At 50.8% G+C, this 17,072-nt stretch overlaps 1 protein-coding gene across 1 annotated transcript in view; it reads right to left on the bottom strand.

Moving 5' to 3' along the window:
- Window positions 1–17,072, bottom strand: part of GALNT16 (polypeptide N-acetylgalactosaminyltransferase 16) — a 102,860-nt gene that overhangs the window by 25,993 nt on the left and 59,795 nt on the right. The window contains exons 3-6 of the mRNA XM_061429239.1: window positions 5,721–5,878; window positions 3,097–3,195; window positions 2,072–2,139; window positions 1,264–1,329 (exon numbers count right to left, since the gene is read on the bottom strand). Of these exons, the coding sequence (XP_061285223.1) occupies window positions 1,264–1,329; window positions 2,072–2,139; window positions 3,097–3,195; window positions 5,721–5,878 (391 nt within the window). The remainder of the gene's footprint in view (window positions 1–1,263; window positions 1,330–2,071; window positions 2,140–3,096; window positions 3,196–5,720; window positions 5,879–17,072) is intronic.

The raw sequence follows: 17,072 nt of genomic DNA, 5'->3' as shown, positions 1-17,072 counted from the left end.
CCCCTTAGGGCTCAGGTTTCCTCTGAGTTACTGTGATTTAACTTCTCTTCGTATTTGCTGATTTCTTCCCTCTTTCTTCCTTTCTCTTATCCACCCATCCATCAACCTCTGAATGCCCCCCCTCCCCAATGTAGAGGCCAGACACTGGGCTCTGGGGACACACTGATGAACAGTCAAGAGTTTAGTGAACAGAAGTGGCAATAAAGTGTGGTTTGGTACCTAAGGGGAACTAGAAACCAAAACCCTTTCCCCTTCAACATGGAGGAACCTCAGGGCGCTCCCCTCTGGCTGCACTATGCTGTATGACTTGCAGACAGTCTTCCAGACTAAGACCGGCTGGAGTCAGAGCTCTCTGCTTTATCAAATCTAAATGCCTTTCTCTGGCTTCGAGCCCCTCCGTCATCTGTCCTCACCCCACTCATTCCCTGTGCTGACCAGGTCTGATTCTCCCAGGGAGGGAGACTAAGAAAAGGAAGGTTAAGAGGCTGGCTCTGAGTGTGGGCCCCCTGGCTGGGGGTGAAATCCTGGCTCCTCAGTTCATCACTCCAGGTAAATTACTGAACCTTCTTACACCCTAGTTCTTTTATCTGTAAAACAGGATGAAGGGCTGTTATGAGGACTGAGTGTGAGCATGTGAGCAGAGATGAGAAGGTAGGAAAGGCAGGAAGAGGCTGTTAGTACTACATGTACCCAGGCCTGACTGATGCCTTTGCTCAGAGTCTCTGGGCCTAGAATGCTCTCTCTTGCGCTCCATTCATCTCTCAACACCCTCACCCAATCCAGGCTCCCTCCCAGATCACTCCCTTCTCCTTTAGCTCCCTACCCCTACATACTTACACCAGCCTTGGAATCCATAATAAGCTCTCCGAGGGCAGGGACCACGTGTAAACTTCTTTTGTGTTCCCTAGAGTGTCATGCACAATCCTATGCCATAGTTGATGCTCCAAGTATATCTGCTCTATATTGCCCTGTGCTTTTCTCAAAGCATTTAATCCTTACAATAACTGTGCAGGGCAGAAAGAGTATATTATCAGTCCCATTTCTCAGAAGAGATAACTAAGGTGCCAGAAGTAGAGCTTCTTGCCTACAGTCATGCTGTGATAAGGGCTGCTCCGAGACAGCAGGAGGGTCTTTCCGCAGACCTTGGTCTTGCCACTAGGCATGCAGCAAGACTTCATTTGGTTGGTATAACAAGGCATCAAAAGGGAGCAGAAGTCTAGACCAAAATGGGTCTACAGTAGCACCCAGGTTTCGAGGACATACCTTCCCGCCGGTCATTGCGTAGGCACTTGACCTTGGGGATCCTGGTTAGCAGCAGACAGTCTTCGGCTGAGGGTGAAGAGAAGGAAGCAAGACTGTTCAGATATGGACATCAGTCCACATATACTTTGACCAGGCCCAGGGAAAGGGCTGGGGAAGGCGAGGTATGATCGTCTCCATGGGGGACAGGTCATCTCCCCATCCCCTACTCCCAGGACAGACGGAGGAATGCCTGTACTTGTGGCATAACCCCTCAGGGGGTGCCACAGAGTACAAACAACCTCTCCAGTCCAACATCCTCTGACCTAGATTGCGTGTTAAGTTGCTTCACTCATGTCGGACTCTTTGCATCTCTATGAACCGCGGTCCGCCAGGCTCCTCTGTCCATGGGATTCTCCAGGCAAGAATACTGGAATGGTTTGCCATGCACTCCTCCAGGGGATCTTCCCAACCCAGGGATCAAACCCACTTCTCTTGCATCTCCTACATTGGGAGGTGGGTTCTTTACCACCAGCACCACCTGGGAAGCCCATTTTGTGGGGACGATATTCTGCACACGGCAGCTGTGATAATGAAGGATGCTGTGGATGTTTTATTTTTTTAAATGTCATCCCACTGGTGTCCCATCAAAGCAGCACCACTCCTTTGGCACCAAGGAGCAGAGCCAGGAAAGGCACTTAGTACAGACTGAAGATCCCGGTGAGGAACAGACATCAGCCTGTGGTGGCCAGGACTATTTCAAGAGTGCCTCCCTCAGCATTCTGGAGAAATGGGGTGTGAAGTGGTGCAAAAAAAGAAGATGGATACTTACGATCTGAACTGAAGTCATCCACTAGAATGATCTCCTGGATCAGGCTGGCAGGAGTTCGGTTCAGGACGCTGGAGTAGTGACCAAGACAGATGAGCCCAGATTTAGGGGCCACCTTCTACTTCCTTCTTCCTACCATCAACTCCCTCACCCCCCACCTCGGGGGGCCAGCACACTGGCCATAGGCAGCTGCTAGCAAACCCTTCTTGCCCTGGTCAGTGACTGAGGGGCAGGATGTTCCTCAGGCTCCTCCAAGCACCTGCCGACCCTGCTGCCTGGACCCTCGGGCACTTGAAATTCACCCCAGGTGGTGGGTGGGGACTGTCCTAGTTTAGTTGAGGCAGGACCCATAGCTGCTCTGGCTGCCTGGGCTTAACAATGGCAACAAGGCCAGATCCCTGCTGGCCTGGATGTTGCCTGCTTTGGAAAGCTGGTGAGGCTCCTTCTGACCTGATGGGTCAGGATGGGTGTTCTCAGAAAGCACCCCCACCCCAGCTTTTCCCTCCCAACATCCCTCCTCTTCCTTCACTCCCCGTGAAGAAAGCCCAAGCCTCTTTAATCCTTGGAATACCACTGGGTACTCCATTCCGAATCCTATTCTTATCTATGTTCATTAAAGAAACAGGTGATTAGAAGTCAAACTTGACCACAGGGCCAACTTAGGAGGACAGAAGGGGTATCTCTCTCTGAATTGCTCTCAGGTACCCACTGGGCTGGCACCCACCCACCTGGAAGTGAGGCCCCACTTCCATCCTTGCCTCCATCGGCTCCTGGCCCCTGCGTTTCTGCCGTGTCCTGGGGACCTGACCTTGTGTTTGTGCATCTCACTAACAGCTGGACTTCTTGGGTCCTGACCCTGATTCACTAACCCCAGCTTCTCAGAAGGGCAGAAACCCCCTCCCAAGTGCCCACCAGTCTTCATGCTTTCTGGCCACAGTGCCCATCTCAGTGTCCCTTGCCAGGGCCCAGCAGATCCCCGAGGCCTGGGGGAGCAGCACCACCGAGACGAGGGATGAGGCAGGGCTCACCTCTTCACTGTGCGCAGGAGCGTAGAGCGGGCTTCGTTGTGGAAGGTGATGATGACGCTGGTGGCCGGCAGGTCCGAGGAGTAGGACACGGATGGACAACTGAGGAGAGGGCAGAGAGCACACAGGGCATCTGTGGGACATCCTGGGGGCATCCGGGCTTGAGGCTTCTCTCTGTCCAGTCTGCTGCCCTTGAGGCCAGGCGCAGGCCCTGCCCCCCGAAACCCACGCCCACCCTACTCAGGCTGTCCAGCCTGGAGTCCCCGGAGGGACAGCACAGGCTGGGGGAAGTTCCCAGGCCCAGGGGCTCTTCACCCTAGTCCTAGGATCACTCGGAGCCCCACGGTCACTGACGTGCTAAGGGAGGCTCTGACGTGTGTAGGCACACAGACAGAACCAACCTGGACCAACCGACAGAACTCCCTGCCCGATGCAGCAGCCGAGACAGAAAAAATGGCAGCAGGGAGAAGAGGGAAAATGGCCTTTCTTTGTCTCTGTAGCTTCTTCCTTCTTGTTGCCTGTCTCCTGACATCTGGTGGGATCTAGGGAGGAACTGCCCGCATCCTGCCCTCCCGTGAATCTCTCCCTCTCACTGCCAGTGTGAACAGCCAGGCTGGCAACAGCAAGTAGGGTGCCCTCGCTCTTCCCAGGGTCCCTGGGGCACCTGAGGGGTAAACTGAAGTCTCTGAGGAGACACCAAAGGCAGTTCCCCCCAGCCCACTCCCTCCCCCAGCAGCTCTGTGCTCCCACCTTCTCCAGACACCACATTTTGGGCCCCCTGGCTCCCCTGTCTTCTGGAAAGGGAATTAAAACAATCCATCCCCGCCAGCCTCCAACGCTGTCATTTCTGAGAATGCTTCTGTGAATGCATTTACTCGTGCTCCTGGGGCCGGCGGGAAGGCAGCCGCAGAGCTGGTTTTCATAGCAATCTTCTTTATTACAATTGCTCCCTGACTATTCCAGCCACGACCATTTTTTCATTACAGCATTCATTCCACTGACAGCGGCTTACGGCCAAATTCCCAGGCCCATTTCCTGTCCAGCAGAGCAGACAGGGTCAGACAGGCAGGAGTTCCACTAGCCTGGGACCCCCACAGGAGAAGTCGTGAGAGGCCTTAAAATAATTCCCCTCGAGATGGGGTATAGGGGAGGAGGAGGGGTGGAGAAGTTCATCTCTGCCCGGGAAGCCAGGCGTTCCAAGCGCCTCTCCTCCCGGAGGCTTGTGGATTTGGGGGCTGGAAGGGGCTTGGTCTGCTGAGATGGGGAGCCCTGGAAGAAGGGGTCAGCCCCCTGCACTGACCTCTAGGGCCCCCGTTCTGTATCTCTGAATCCTAAGCGCCCAGGAAGGAGGGAATGTGGATAGTGATGCCCATTCTCCACCTGAAGGTGGCCAACCTGCCCACACCCCATCTGGACAGTGGACTTGACCTTCTCCCACCCGCCCCCTTCAACCCTCTCCACCCTGCATTTCTCTGGGATTTGTATCTGTGATGATAGGAATTCATGGCTCCTAGGGACCAGGAGCCTCTGAACAGCTTTGTCTCTCATCTGTGCTCTGAGTTTGGGGCTGGTGGGGTCTTCTCTGAGATGCTGGTAGGTCTGTCTCTCATAGTTTAGGTATCGTTGGAAGACCTCCCTCAAGGGGGCTCCCTGGATTCAGGGCTGCATCAGGACCTGGCCTGACAGTCTGGGGTCCAACAGGAGCTGTGGCCTGGAAGGGGAAGAGCGTGGCTCACCCCACACCCCAGGGTCCGCCAGGGGAGGCCCTGCCCACCACTGCCAACACCTTCTTTGCTGCCCCTACAGATATACGTGTGCAAACACACACACACACACGCATGCACCCCCTGATCCATCTCAGGCTTCTGAGAAGGCTGGGCAGAAGCACTGGGGCAAGAGGAGAGGCCTTCCACCAACCACCACTGGCCTGGATTTGAGGAGTCTTGTTTTAAAATGTGTGTAGCCCCAAGAGGAATTCCGCCCTTAAGTTTCCTGGTGAACACCCGAGAAAGTTCAGAGTCAGGGAGGATGCGGGGAAGGGCAGAGGGGATGCAGGCCAACCCCTCAGTGCCCAGATTTGGGTCAGGGGAGCCTCCAAGCCCTGAGGTCCTGGTCTAGGGCCTCTCCCATCTACCACGCCGGGAGAACAAAGAGCAAGACCGGGAGGCATTTCTGGGAGTTGCTGAGGAAAGGCGGGAGGCAGTGGGGCAGGCAGAGAGCAAGGAAAGTGATGCCTGTGGGGTGGTGCACAGCACCCTACTGTTTGCACAGGGCAGGCAGGGCTGGCGGCCCCGCGGGCACCACCAGCCAGGCACCAGGAACTCCAGGCTCACCCGCCTGCTGCAGACCTCCCCCTGATCTCCTGGCCGGTCACTCTCGCTTGGACTCTGGACTGAGGTACTGAGGGGCCTCTGTGGCCTGGCCTGGCCAGGAGACCCTCAGGAGATCAATGAAACTAAGAGGAGCCAGGAAAACAACAGATAGGAAGGGTTTGTATGTCTCAGGAGCTGGACTGAGTCTGAGGAAATTCTCCTCATTTCTTAAACCCATGTGACTCAAAGAAAAGCCAACTGGGGTCGGCGCTTCCCTCCACCTTTCTTTCTCCACCAGCACAGCAGAGGCCACACCTGTAATGGCGGGTGTCCCGGATGGGCCGGTCAGGGCTCAGCTTGTCGCTCTCCAGCTGGTTGAAGGCGTGCTGCCTGTAGGGGTCCTCTCCAGGCTTCAGCTGCTTGGCTGCCAGGTACGCCTTCTCATCAAAGCCTCTGGAGGGTGTTCCTGTCACCTGAGACAAAGGTCAGCATCAGAAGGGCCACAGGCAAGAGGACAAAGGAGCCACTGCGTGCTAAGTACTTATGACAAGGCGGGAGCCAAGCATCACCTCATTTGTACCTGAGCAGGGGATTATTATTTCTCCCATTGTACAGGTGAGGAAACTGAGGCTCGAGACAGTACCCCCACATGTGGGGGCAGGGAGTATCTGGGAACTCTCTGCACTTTCCACTCAATGTTGTGTACCTAAAACTGCTCTTAAAAAGTAAAGCCCATTGGACTTCCCTGGTGGTCCAGTAGTTAAAGAGTTTGCCTGCCAACGCAGGGGACACAGGTTTGATCCCTGGTCCAGGAGGATCCCACATGCTGTGCATCAACTAAGCCTGTGCAGCACAACTACTGAGTCCACGTGCTGCAGCAACTGAAGCTCGGGCGCCTAGAGCCCACGCTGCAACAAGAGAAGCCACTAAAATGAGAAGCCCCAGCCCTGCAAGGAAGCGTAGCCTCCACTTGCCGCAATTAGAGAAAGCCCATGTGCAGCAGTGGAGACCCAGTGCAACCAAAAATAGTAAGTAAATCAATATTAAAAAATAAAAATAAAAAAAACCTATTAATAAAAAAGCTCAAGGTCAGAGCTAGTAAGTCTCAGGTTTCTGGAGTCAAAACTGGTCATTCTGACTCGGAAGCCCACACTCTTGACCAGCGCTCTTTGCTGAATGTGGAGATGGTGACACTTTGGAGGGCACCAGATCCCCCAAGATAAGGGGACCACTGAGGGGACCACCAACCAGGCTGGAGGTCACCAAGCAGCCGTCAGATGGACAGTCTTCTAGGTATGAACTTGGGCTTGACACTGGGGTTAGGCATGTAGGAGGTGCCTGATCAGTGCAACACCCAGGGCTTGGACAAGGTTCTGCCCAGAGGACCACCTGTGAGGATAGGTGGTGAAGCATCTTCTCCAGGACTCGTGCTTGCTGTTGAAATGGCCCACGTCAGACCTCTGGGGTCCCGGGTGCTAAGTGCTGGGAAGTGATGGATGGCGGTTGCTGTGGCCCAGCCCCCCTCCTCTTAGCCACACCCTGCTCTGTGCTCCCAAAGTCCCCCCATGAAAGACACTGGGGAAGGACACATCTGAGATGAATGGTTGGGTTGATGGATCCTGACATCTCATTATTTGAGCCACACTGCTGCCGGATGGTCCCTAGAGTGCCCGGAAATATCACAACTGTGAGTCCATCTCGACTCCACCAGGCAGGAGCTGTGGGCCCGCAGGGGCAGCAGGAAGGTGGGTGAGAGCTGTCCAGAGATAGAACCCCTGCATGAGAATCCCGCCACAGGCCTAGTGTCTAGAGGGATGGTCCCAGGAAGGCAGCTTGGCCTGCAGAGAGGAGACCAATGTGTTAGGTGATGCTGGGGGGCTTCCACCAGCAGCCCAGGGCCTCCACGTTCCCCTGAGAACCTAGAGCTCCAGGGAGTGCCTGCTTCTTTTAGGGCTGCCTCTCTGTAGTGTTCCCACCTCCTAGGAGCCAGTCCTGAGCTCCCTGAGGTCAGAGCCAGTGAGGGAGATTTCCTCGGGTCCACTGGGCCCAGCCTCATGCCACACACATGCTTCAGATGGTGACGACGGCTGTGGCAGCCGCGCTGTGGCGTTCTGATTTGGTGCCATGCCAGGGGCTGGGCAGATGGGGTGGAGTCCTCATGGACTCAAAATCCATTTCAGGAAAGAGAGAAGGAGGCAAGGGAGGAGGAAGAGGGAAGGAGAGAGAAAGGGAGAAGGTTCTGGCTTGAACCTTGAATTGCTAGAAGGACCCAAGCTGTCAACTGTGAAAGTGAGAATGAGGGTTCTTTTGTGTCCTTCCCACCCGGGGAAAGAACGGGTGGTAATTATGCCCCCCACTTCTTCTCAGCCTAGGGGTCAGGGAAATGGAAATCAGCCTCCAGTTGATGGTGGAGGAGCTAAAATAAGAAAAAAAAAATTGCAGAAGCTCCCATAGGGAGAGTATGTTACCAAATTATCCTGCAAGTCAAGTGAGAGAAATAACCATCCCATGCTTATTTATTTAGGACTTATGGCCACCCTGTGGGCTCAGGAAACCCCCAAGCCCTCATCCCACACTCACCCATCACCCCAAAAATATTGATCGAAAGCCACCCATCTACCAGGCACTGGGACACACTTCTAGAAGTTCCAAACATCACCTGATCATTCATTCATTTTATGGATGCTTGAATCCACACACTCCTTCATCCATCCATCCATTTATTCAGAAAAGCTCCACTGAGCACTTCTTTGCGCCAGAAAGAAGAAGGATTGCTTCTGACACTGTCCTCTGCTGTCTTCCTCGCCTCATTCAAAGCTTCCTTGGGGCCTCAGAGAACGTTGTAGAAGAACATCTCTAAGGAAGTTCCTCTCGGGGCCTCAAAACTGAGCTGCTGCTGGTGCTGCTAAGTCGATTCAGTCGTGTCTGACTCATTGTGACCCCACAGACGGCAGCCCACCAGGCTCCTCTGTCCCTGGGACTCTCCAGGCAAGAATACTGGAGGTGGTCGCCATTTCCTTCTCCAATGCACGCATGCATGCTAAGTTGCTTCAGTCGTGTCTGACTCTGTGTGACCCCATAGACAGCAGCCCACCAGGCTCCTCTGTCCACAGGATTCTCTAGGCAAGAATACTGGAGCGGGTTGCCATTTCCTTCTCTAAAACTGAGCTACACATCTTCAAAGATGCATCAACTGTTCCCTTCCTCAGACCATCACTTCTGATGGTCCTACCCTCCTCCGAGGTTAGACCCTTCACCCGTGACACACCTTTGTGAAGAAGGGCGCCAAGGAAACACAGGCCTGCTCCCTCCAGAGGTCTCAGCTCTGCTTTCCCATTGACCCAGCATCCACGGGGTCTGGAGCTGAAACAGTGGCCCTGAATCAGCTGAGTGGAGGGGAGACTGAGGAAGGGTAAGATGGAACTCTGCACCCAGCCCCTCCCTGGCCTCAGCCCAGTCACCACCCGGAGCTCTTCTCCTGGGCACCTAAGCAGTACACACACACCCCCCATGGCTCACTTCCCTCCAGCTCTTGAACTCTCCTCTCCCTCTGGCCCTGGCCTTTGATCCTGAGACTTCCGGGCCATGACCACCTCTAACTCCATGCCTCAAAATGAATTCTTCATCAGTCCCCAGAGCAGCTGCTTCTGCTGTGCTTCCTGAGGCGGACATGGGCAGTCCCACCCTCTGGGTCCTCCAGGTGATAAGTCCAGGGGTCACCCTTGGTGCCCTCCCATTCCCGGCTCCACAGTCTGATGCAGCCCCCAGCCCTGGGTCCCACAGGCAGCTGTTGATGCACATCCCACTAGTGTTGAAGCAACAGGTTATTCACTGAGAGTCTCGTTTGTGTTAACACTGTGCAAGAAGCTGGGAGGATGGAAATCAAAAGGACAGCTCCCAGAAGAGAAATCTAGGGATCTAGATTGCCTGCTTCTCCTCTCCCATCCCACACAGGGCATGGCCATGCAGGATCATGAAGAAGCCTCCATCCTCAAACTTAGATCACCAGTGGCTGGGGAACTGGCCATGGGACCTCATCCACCCTACCTCGGCTGGGGCAAGAGTCCTGTGATGGCACAGGAACCAGGCTCTGGTGAGCTGTGGTCTTCTGTTCTCCCAGCCACACTGCCTACAAAGCACACTGGCGAGGAGTAAAGCATCCTTTGGCTCTAGGCTGCGGGACCATAAGGAGCTATATCTCAATCAGCTTCAGGGACCCGAGATGCTGGACTCAGAGCCAGCAGGAGCAACAGGAGGTGGATGAGGGCACAGGGGCTGTCTGTGGAATTCTTATACCACAAGCCACTGACATCTTGCTTTATGTCTCTTTCTTTTGCACTAAGTTGTGGGCTCCTAGCACCTGGCACATAGTAGGTATTAAGCAGATGTTTACTGAATAAAAGGATGAATGAGTGAGTGAATAAATGAATGAATGGGTGAATGGATACCTAGACAGTGTCCCTGCTCTCACCTTACTTAAAATCATCTGATGAGAAAACCACAGTGAACCTCTGACATAGCACATGGCCCCCAGTGGCTTTTGCCCTCCCTGAGGACGGGCCCCAGAGCTCACAGTGGCCCAGGAGACTCCGGGAGCCAATGCCCTGTCCCCTTGTTGGCCTCAGCTTCTACTGTTGCCCCTCTCTGGCTCTGCTCCAGTCACACTGGCCTCCTAATGTTCCCTGAGTCTGCCAGTACCCTTCCCCTCCGCCCCTTTGTTCATTCTGCCTTCTTTCCAGAAGGCTCTTCTCCCAGATGTCTGCATAGTTTGCACCTGCACCCCCTGCAGGGCTCTGCTCAAACCTCACCTCCTTGGTGAGCCTTCCCCAACCACCATCTGTAAAACCCCAGCCCCACACTTGCCTTCCATCCTTCCACCTGCTGTTTCTCCTTACAGTGCTTAGCACCATCGGATATTCTATGTGCATTTTGCTTATCAATGTTATATTGTTGACTGCTTCTTCCCACAAAAATAAAACCTTCACCAGGGCAGGGATTGTCTGTTTCATCTAATGCTGGATCCTGAAGCCCAGAACAGTACCCAATGGGACTCGAAGACAATGGCTAATGAGTATGTGAGTGATGGAGTGATGAGCTGTCATGACCACAAGCATCTCCTGCCCCCACACCACACTCCCCACACTCAGCTAACACAACACTTGGAACTGTAATCGACCAAGACGGTGGCAGGGTAGTTTTTGCCCATTTTAGGGATCTCCTTACTCACATGCTTCTGGCAGGGCTGCTAATCACTTCCCTCCCACCTGACCAATACCTCAGTCACCACCATGAGGTGGGCACAAGACCCAGGCTAAGCTGACCTTGTCACTGCACTCCCAGACACAGGGGACTGGTTCAGAACCGTCATTTGACTTAATCTGGGCTGATAAGAATTGAGACTGAGTGCTGAAGAATTGATGCTTTCGAACTGTGGTGCTAGAGAAGACTCTTGAGAGTTCCTTGGATTGCAAGAAGATCAAACCAGTCAATTCTAAAGGAAATCAACCCTGAATACTCATTGGAAGGACTGATGTTGAAGCTTAAACTACAATACTTTGGCCACATATGCAAAAAGCCAACTTATTGGAAAAAACTCTGATGCTGGGGAAGATTGAAGGCAGGAGGAGAAAGGGGCGGTAGAGCATGAGATGGTTGGATGGCATCACTGACTCGATGGACTTGAGTTTGAGCAAACTCCGGAAGATAATGCAGGACAGGGAAGACTGGCATGCTGAAGCCCATAGGGTTGCAAAGATTTGGACATGACTTAGCAACTGAATAACAACAATAATAAAAATCCACCCTGAGACTTTTCTATGACGTCTTTTTGTTAGCACTGCTAAGCCTGGGAAGTGGGAGTCTTCCTGCCCACAGAAATCTTATCTGGAGAATGAAACCAAGAACAATTAATCAGACCCAAGACATGGAAAGAAAGAGCTCCAATGATATTCTTTGGGGTCCCTGAAGCCAATTATTTCTGATCCAAATTCAGTTTTGTTTTTTTTTTTTAATCTTTCTATATCTGTCTACCTACCTACATTTTTTTTTTCTTTTGAACCAGTTTGAGTTGGCTATTCGCTCAAAAACAAACCTTCAGAGATATCAGTCCTTTGGTCCTTCCAGTGAAAAGAAAACCACTCTCCAAAAGTAAGAAACAAAACTCAAAAACAAAAACCAACAAATGGGCCACCAGTAGCAATGACGCGGTTTGGGTGAAAGCCATCCATTTCAAGATTTTCAAGCTAGTCTCTGCAATCTGGCCCAGGGACTTGAGCCCAGAGCGGGGTGAGGCATTAGTAGCCTTGTCGAGGAGGCAGGGCTGTGTCAGACTTCAGGAAGGGTGGGGGTTGGGGGGAGTCCCCATCTGGACCGTGACTTAAGAGGCCCTCCAGCTGCCACTGTAAGCTCCACTGTTGAAGAGATTAGTGAGTAACAGCCTGATGAGCCTCCCACAGCCCTCCAGCCTCCTCCTGAGAGTTCTTGGTGTTGTTTAAGAAACAGCCTCCCCTCTAGTCTATGTTTTCAGGAAGTGGCAAATCCAGCACTTCCATGTCTGATAAGGTCAATCATATCTTGAAATTGTTTAAGCTGAAAGAATGACTCTGCTCTATAAACTGGGGAGAATTATTTCTCATTTTTTGGAGACTTTTATTTTCAGTCCCTTACTTCAATTAAACTTTGAAAACCTGCCTGACTTGCATCAGTTTGTTCTTTTTTTCCACCTAGATTTGCTTATTTCTTCTTGACTGCTAAATTTAGGAAACAAACAGCCGAGGGGAAGTTTTAAAATAAGAAAGGAAAATATTTTCCATGTCATTTTCATCAAAAACAGTTCAACCCAAACCTCCAAGCCTTGTAAATTTTCTTTTAAAACATACACATATCCCTAAATTTTAGATTTAAACAACTCTAACTCCTTTTGAATAACTGCTGCCGAATTTCCTTTTACGACCAGTAAAACAGGTACCTGCTGGGTTTGCCTTTCACTAAATTGACTGGAACTGCAAATAAAAAGACTCTGGTCCTTTTTAATGGATGACTCTTGACTTTTTTTTTTTTTTTCCTGAGGCTGCTTTAAACTCCAAACACCTGGTGAACAAAATATAATTCCCAACCACTCCCGACTGCCCTGGGAACAAAAATCTCATCTGATGCTGTGTCTCACATTAAAAGACTGCCATTCATTAGGAGAGCTGGGAAACAGTGCATGAGTCACCATCTCTGAGAACACGGTCTTGCGTTCCACCTCTCCCAAATGAAAAGGCGGGCCCCCTGAGTGTCTCCGCATGCTGCTGGGTTCTGGGGAAGCAGCCAACTCCGCTTGGACTGCCAGTGCTCCTGCCAGTGCTCCTGCTCAACCAGACAGGATGCTGAGGGCGGCACCAGGCTGGCAATCTCAGCTTGGGCACAGGGGAAGCTTGCCTGGGTTACTGAGCGCCTGCCCCAGACATGTCCCCATCTTCCCTTTCAAATTGCATGTATACCAAGTCGTGTCCAACTCTGTGTGACCCTGAGGACTGTAGCCCACCAGGCTCCTCTGTCCGTGGGATTCTCCAGGCAAGAATACTGGAGTGGGTTGCCATTTCCTTATCCAGAGGATCTTCCTGACCCAGGGATCGATCCTGTGTCTCTTACATCTCTAGTATTCGCAGGCGAGTTCTTTACCACTAGGGCTACCTAGGATGTCCTTTTCAAAAGTAGTCATTTATTATAGGATTACCAGCCTGGGCTTCGAAATCTGATGGCCCTGGGATTGAATGCCAAGTGCTTACTGCTCTCTGGCCTTGGAAAGTCACCTAGCCTTTCTGAGCGTGCTTCTTAATCTGGAAAATGGGGATTATGGTGAGGATTCAAGAAGATAATGTAGATGATGGGTTTAGCACAGTAACTGGCATATAAATTATATATTAATTATCATTAGCTTGCCTGCCTTTTTAGCAGTGGCTCTCAACCCTGGCTGAACATTAGAATCATCTGGGAAGATTTTTAACATCCTAACATCTAGGTCCTACCAAAGACTAACTACATCAAAATCTCTGGAGGTGAGTGGCAAGCATCAGGGGTTCTTAAGGCTCTCCAGATGTTCCAATGTGCCACCAAGGCTGAGCTGCTGCTTCCAGCAAATGCAGGGAGGTGAGCGACTACTAGTCACAAGCTACTGAAATTACAGGACCAAGAGTCTGGAGGGACCTAAGCCATCTCCCCTGACCTCCTCCCAGGAGCAGCACTGTGAGTCTGGTTTTCTGGCCTCTATTTGTACTGACCCAGAGTTTCACCATCAGCAAAGCCAAATGCAGGTCAGCTAGAGCCTCCAAGGTTACTCTAGAAATGCCACCTTGTAACACTTATGTTTCCAGGCCTGGGAGGTTCTAGTTCAATTACATACCAAGGAGCCCAAGGTAGGGGCTGCCTGGGAAGGTCACTTTGAACTTCCAGTTAGATTTCCCACCATGGCCTGACTTCTCCAGGGTGCTGATAACTGCAGAGCTTTATGACATCAGTGGTCTCACCAAGAAAGGGAGTGGGGGCACATTACCCATTCTGAATTAGGGTCCTCCATTCAAGGATGGGACAGGGCACCAGGTCCACTGTTCCAGACCACCTCTGCTCAGATCCAGGAATATGCCAGTCGCAATCAAGCTCTCTGGGTCTCATTTCCCACTCTCTGCTCAGCCCAGAGGCCATCTAGGGATGGAGGGATTCTAAGGGTGGTCCATGCTAGCAATGTGTGGTGTGAAAGCTCAGTTTCCACCTGCTTATCAGCTTACCCAAGTTGAGTAGAGCATTCCTGGGTCTGTAAGGGGTACCAGAACTCTGGCTGACCCTCCCAGCCACCACTGCTGCAGAGTATGAGGAAAGATTAGGCCTCTTCTAATCTGATACTATCTGCTCACTGAGGGTCTACGATGACCTGGATGCAATCTTCAAGTAGTCTTGCCAAATAGGTGTTTTTTTAATCCTTATTTTACAGAGGTGGAAACTGAAGCCCAGAGAGGTAAAATAACCAGCCCAAGGTCACACAGCTTCTGATTGGCTGGGTTGGGACTAGAATTGAGGTTGTCTGGCTGCAAAGCCTAAGGACAAAGCTTCCTCGGGGTGCCTTCAGACTACTCCGGGGCCAGATGAGCTTGGCACCCGCCTTCCGACTCTGAGTCCCTCAGCTCCCAAGCAAGCTGGCCTTCAGTGCCTGGACCACAAACAGGCCCTGACAAGCACAAGTTAGGGGTGGCCTCCCTCCTGGGCTCAGGGTTCAGAGCATCAGTTCATGGCTTTAATGGGGACCTGCCCAGTGCTGTCATCTCTTGGCCTGACATGAGGATGGAAACATTTCTTTGCTTAGGGCTAGAAGGAACACGGAAAAAATGAGAAGTAGAAGAGCTTGTATTACTCAGACCTAAATTGCACATAACCAGATTTCCTCAGGTCAGCTCAGGCTCTCCTTAGTCTTTCCAGCCAGGGACACCCTCAGGGTCTTGATGGACTTCAGCTGCAGTCACAGTTCAAGGGGGACAAAACTGATTTCCAATCAGATTCCTGTCTGCTGGTTTGTATCAATCCTCCAAACAACATTGCCACGCTCTGTGGCTGAGAGCAAGGAGGCCAGCAAAGAGAACTGCTGTGAAGGCTCTCAGGGCTCCCCAGGCCCAACACACACCCTCCCCGCCAACATGCGGTATAGGTCCCCACCTCGTTCTGCTCCAGTAACCAAGTGTAGTATGTCACTGTTTGTAAGTTATTGCACTTCTGGTGTTTTATACTCCGAATCTATTGAACTTGAACTTGTCAGATATTAATTGGAAAAATAAAGCAATAATGGGTCACATAACAGGGCTTTCCTGGTGGCTCAGGTGATCAAGAATCTGCCTGCAATGCAGGAGACTCGGGTTCCATCCCTGGGCTGGGAAGTTCCCTGGAGAAGGAAATGGCAACCCACTGCAGTATTCTTGCCTGGGAAATCACATGGACAGAGGAGCCTGGTGGGCTACAGTCCATGTGGTCACAAATAGAACACTGAGGGTTACAGTAGCCTCCACTGAGATTGGGACCAGCTGGGCCAGGATCAAATTCTATCCATTAGACTCAGCAAGGCCCTGACCACGGGGTGGGCACCTTAGTTTGAGACACTTTTCAGCACAGAGAGCCAAATTAGAGCCAATAGTGGCTGAGGCAGTACATTATTGGCATTGTGGGTCAAGTTCAGAAATACATTACCTGTTGTTCATGACTAATGTGATTAAACAATTAGGTTAGACCCATCAATAGGAGAAAGCAGGACAGAGACAGACGTTTAAAATCAGGTTAAACGGAAAGAAAAAAGGAGGCAGGGAAGGGGAACTGGAAAAAGCAGTCTGCCTCCTGGGTGACTTTCTTAAAGAGCCACTGCCGGGGTGGGTACAACTTGTCCTCTCAGCAGGACCATGCCCCAGGACTGGCCCTCCCCTGCAGCCCAGCATTTTATCTAAGTACAATATACTAAGTGGCTGTAAAGTCTGGAAACAGGGATAATAGTAATATTTTTTAATGGATAGAGACATTTTGATGACTTCTGGGATACGCCAAAGATGTGGTTTTATTCAGTGAGAAATCAGAGACACAGATCATCTGATTACAGATGCATGTGTTGGGATCCAGGGCAGTGCGGTCTTATGTACCGTATTCGTTGCAGCTCTGCACAGTGCACCGAACCATACGTTGTTAATGAGCAACAGCGAACAACCATTTCATGCAATCTAAATGAGCCACTTACTATATATGCTCATCCATGTTTTCGTAGATGTCCACCCCGTGGCTAAACAGAATCTTAAAGAGAAAATGCAGTTCATTCTTGAAAAAGCTTCAGTGATATTAAGATACACATTTTCCCTGACTTAATCTACAAACTCAGGGCAATCCGACTAACAGCAAATAACAACTGTGTTGGGGGTGGGGGGGCGGTGGTAAGGATTCAGCTAGGAGAGTTTAAACATGAGTGAACAAACAGTGAAAATCTGAAAAAAATTAAAGATAGAGAAATAGACCTACCAGATATTAAGACATATCAAAGTCTGTAGATTTTGTATGGCAAGACACTACTGGCATAATACCAAACAGATCAGTAAAAGAAAATGGAGAGATCAGAAATAGATCCAAGTAAATATGAAGGGTTGTCATAAGATACAGTTGCATTTCAAATGGCAGGGGGAAGGGGAAGGATGTGCTATTCAGTGAATGATGTTAGCAACGCGACGAGATGCCACAGAAACAAAGAAAGCTGAATGCATTTCCCAAACCAAAATTAATTCTAGGTGGCTCAAAAAATTTTTAATTTAAAAAAGGAACTGAGAAGTGTAAAGAGAAAATTGCTTACTTTTTATTCTATTTTTTGGCAATCTTCAACATAAAATTCAAATGTTATTTTTAAAACTACATAAAGACTTTTAAAACTAGAAATACCAGAAAGTCAAGATACAAATATCGCACTGGGAAAAAAGTATATTAGCCAAATATATGCCAAAGAACTAACTTCTTTAATATACAAAGAGCTCTTATGAATCAAAGAGCCAACAATTCACAAGAAATGTAGACATACTACAAACTACAAATGGTGGAGAGGGTGCAGAGAAAAGGGAGCCCTCCCACACTGTTGGTGGGAATGTAGGTTGGTGCAGTCACTATGGAAAACAGTAT

This window comes from Bos javanicus, chromosome 10, assembly GCF_032452875.1.
Source record: "Bos javanicus breed banteng chromosome 10, ARS-OSU_banteng_1.0, whole genome shotgun sequence".
Classification (NCBI taxonomy): domain Eukaryota; kingdom Metazoa; phylum Chordata; class Mammalia; order Artiodactyla; family Bovidae; genus Bos; species Bos javanicus.
The sequence above is the reverse complement of the archived record's forward strand: the minus strand, read 5'-3'. Positions and strand labels throughout refer to the sequence as shown.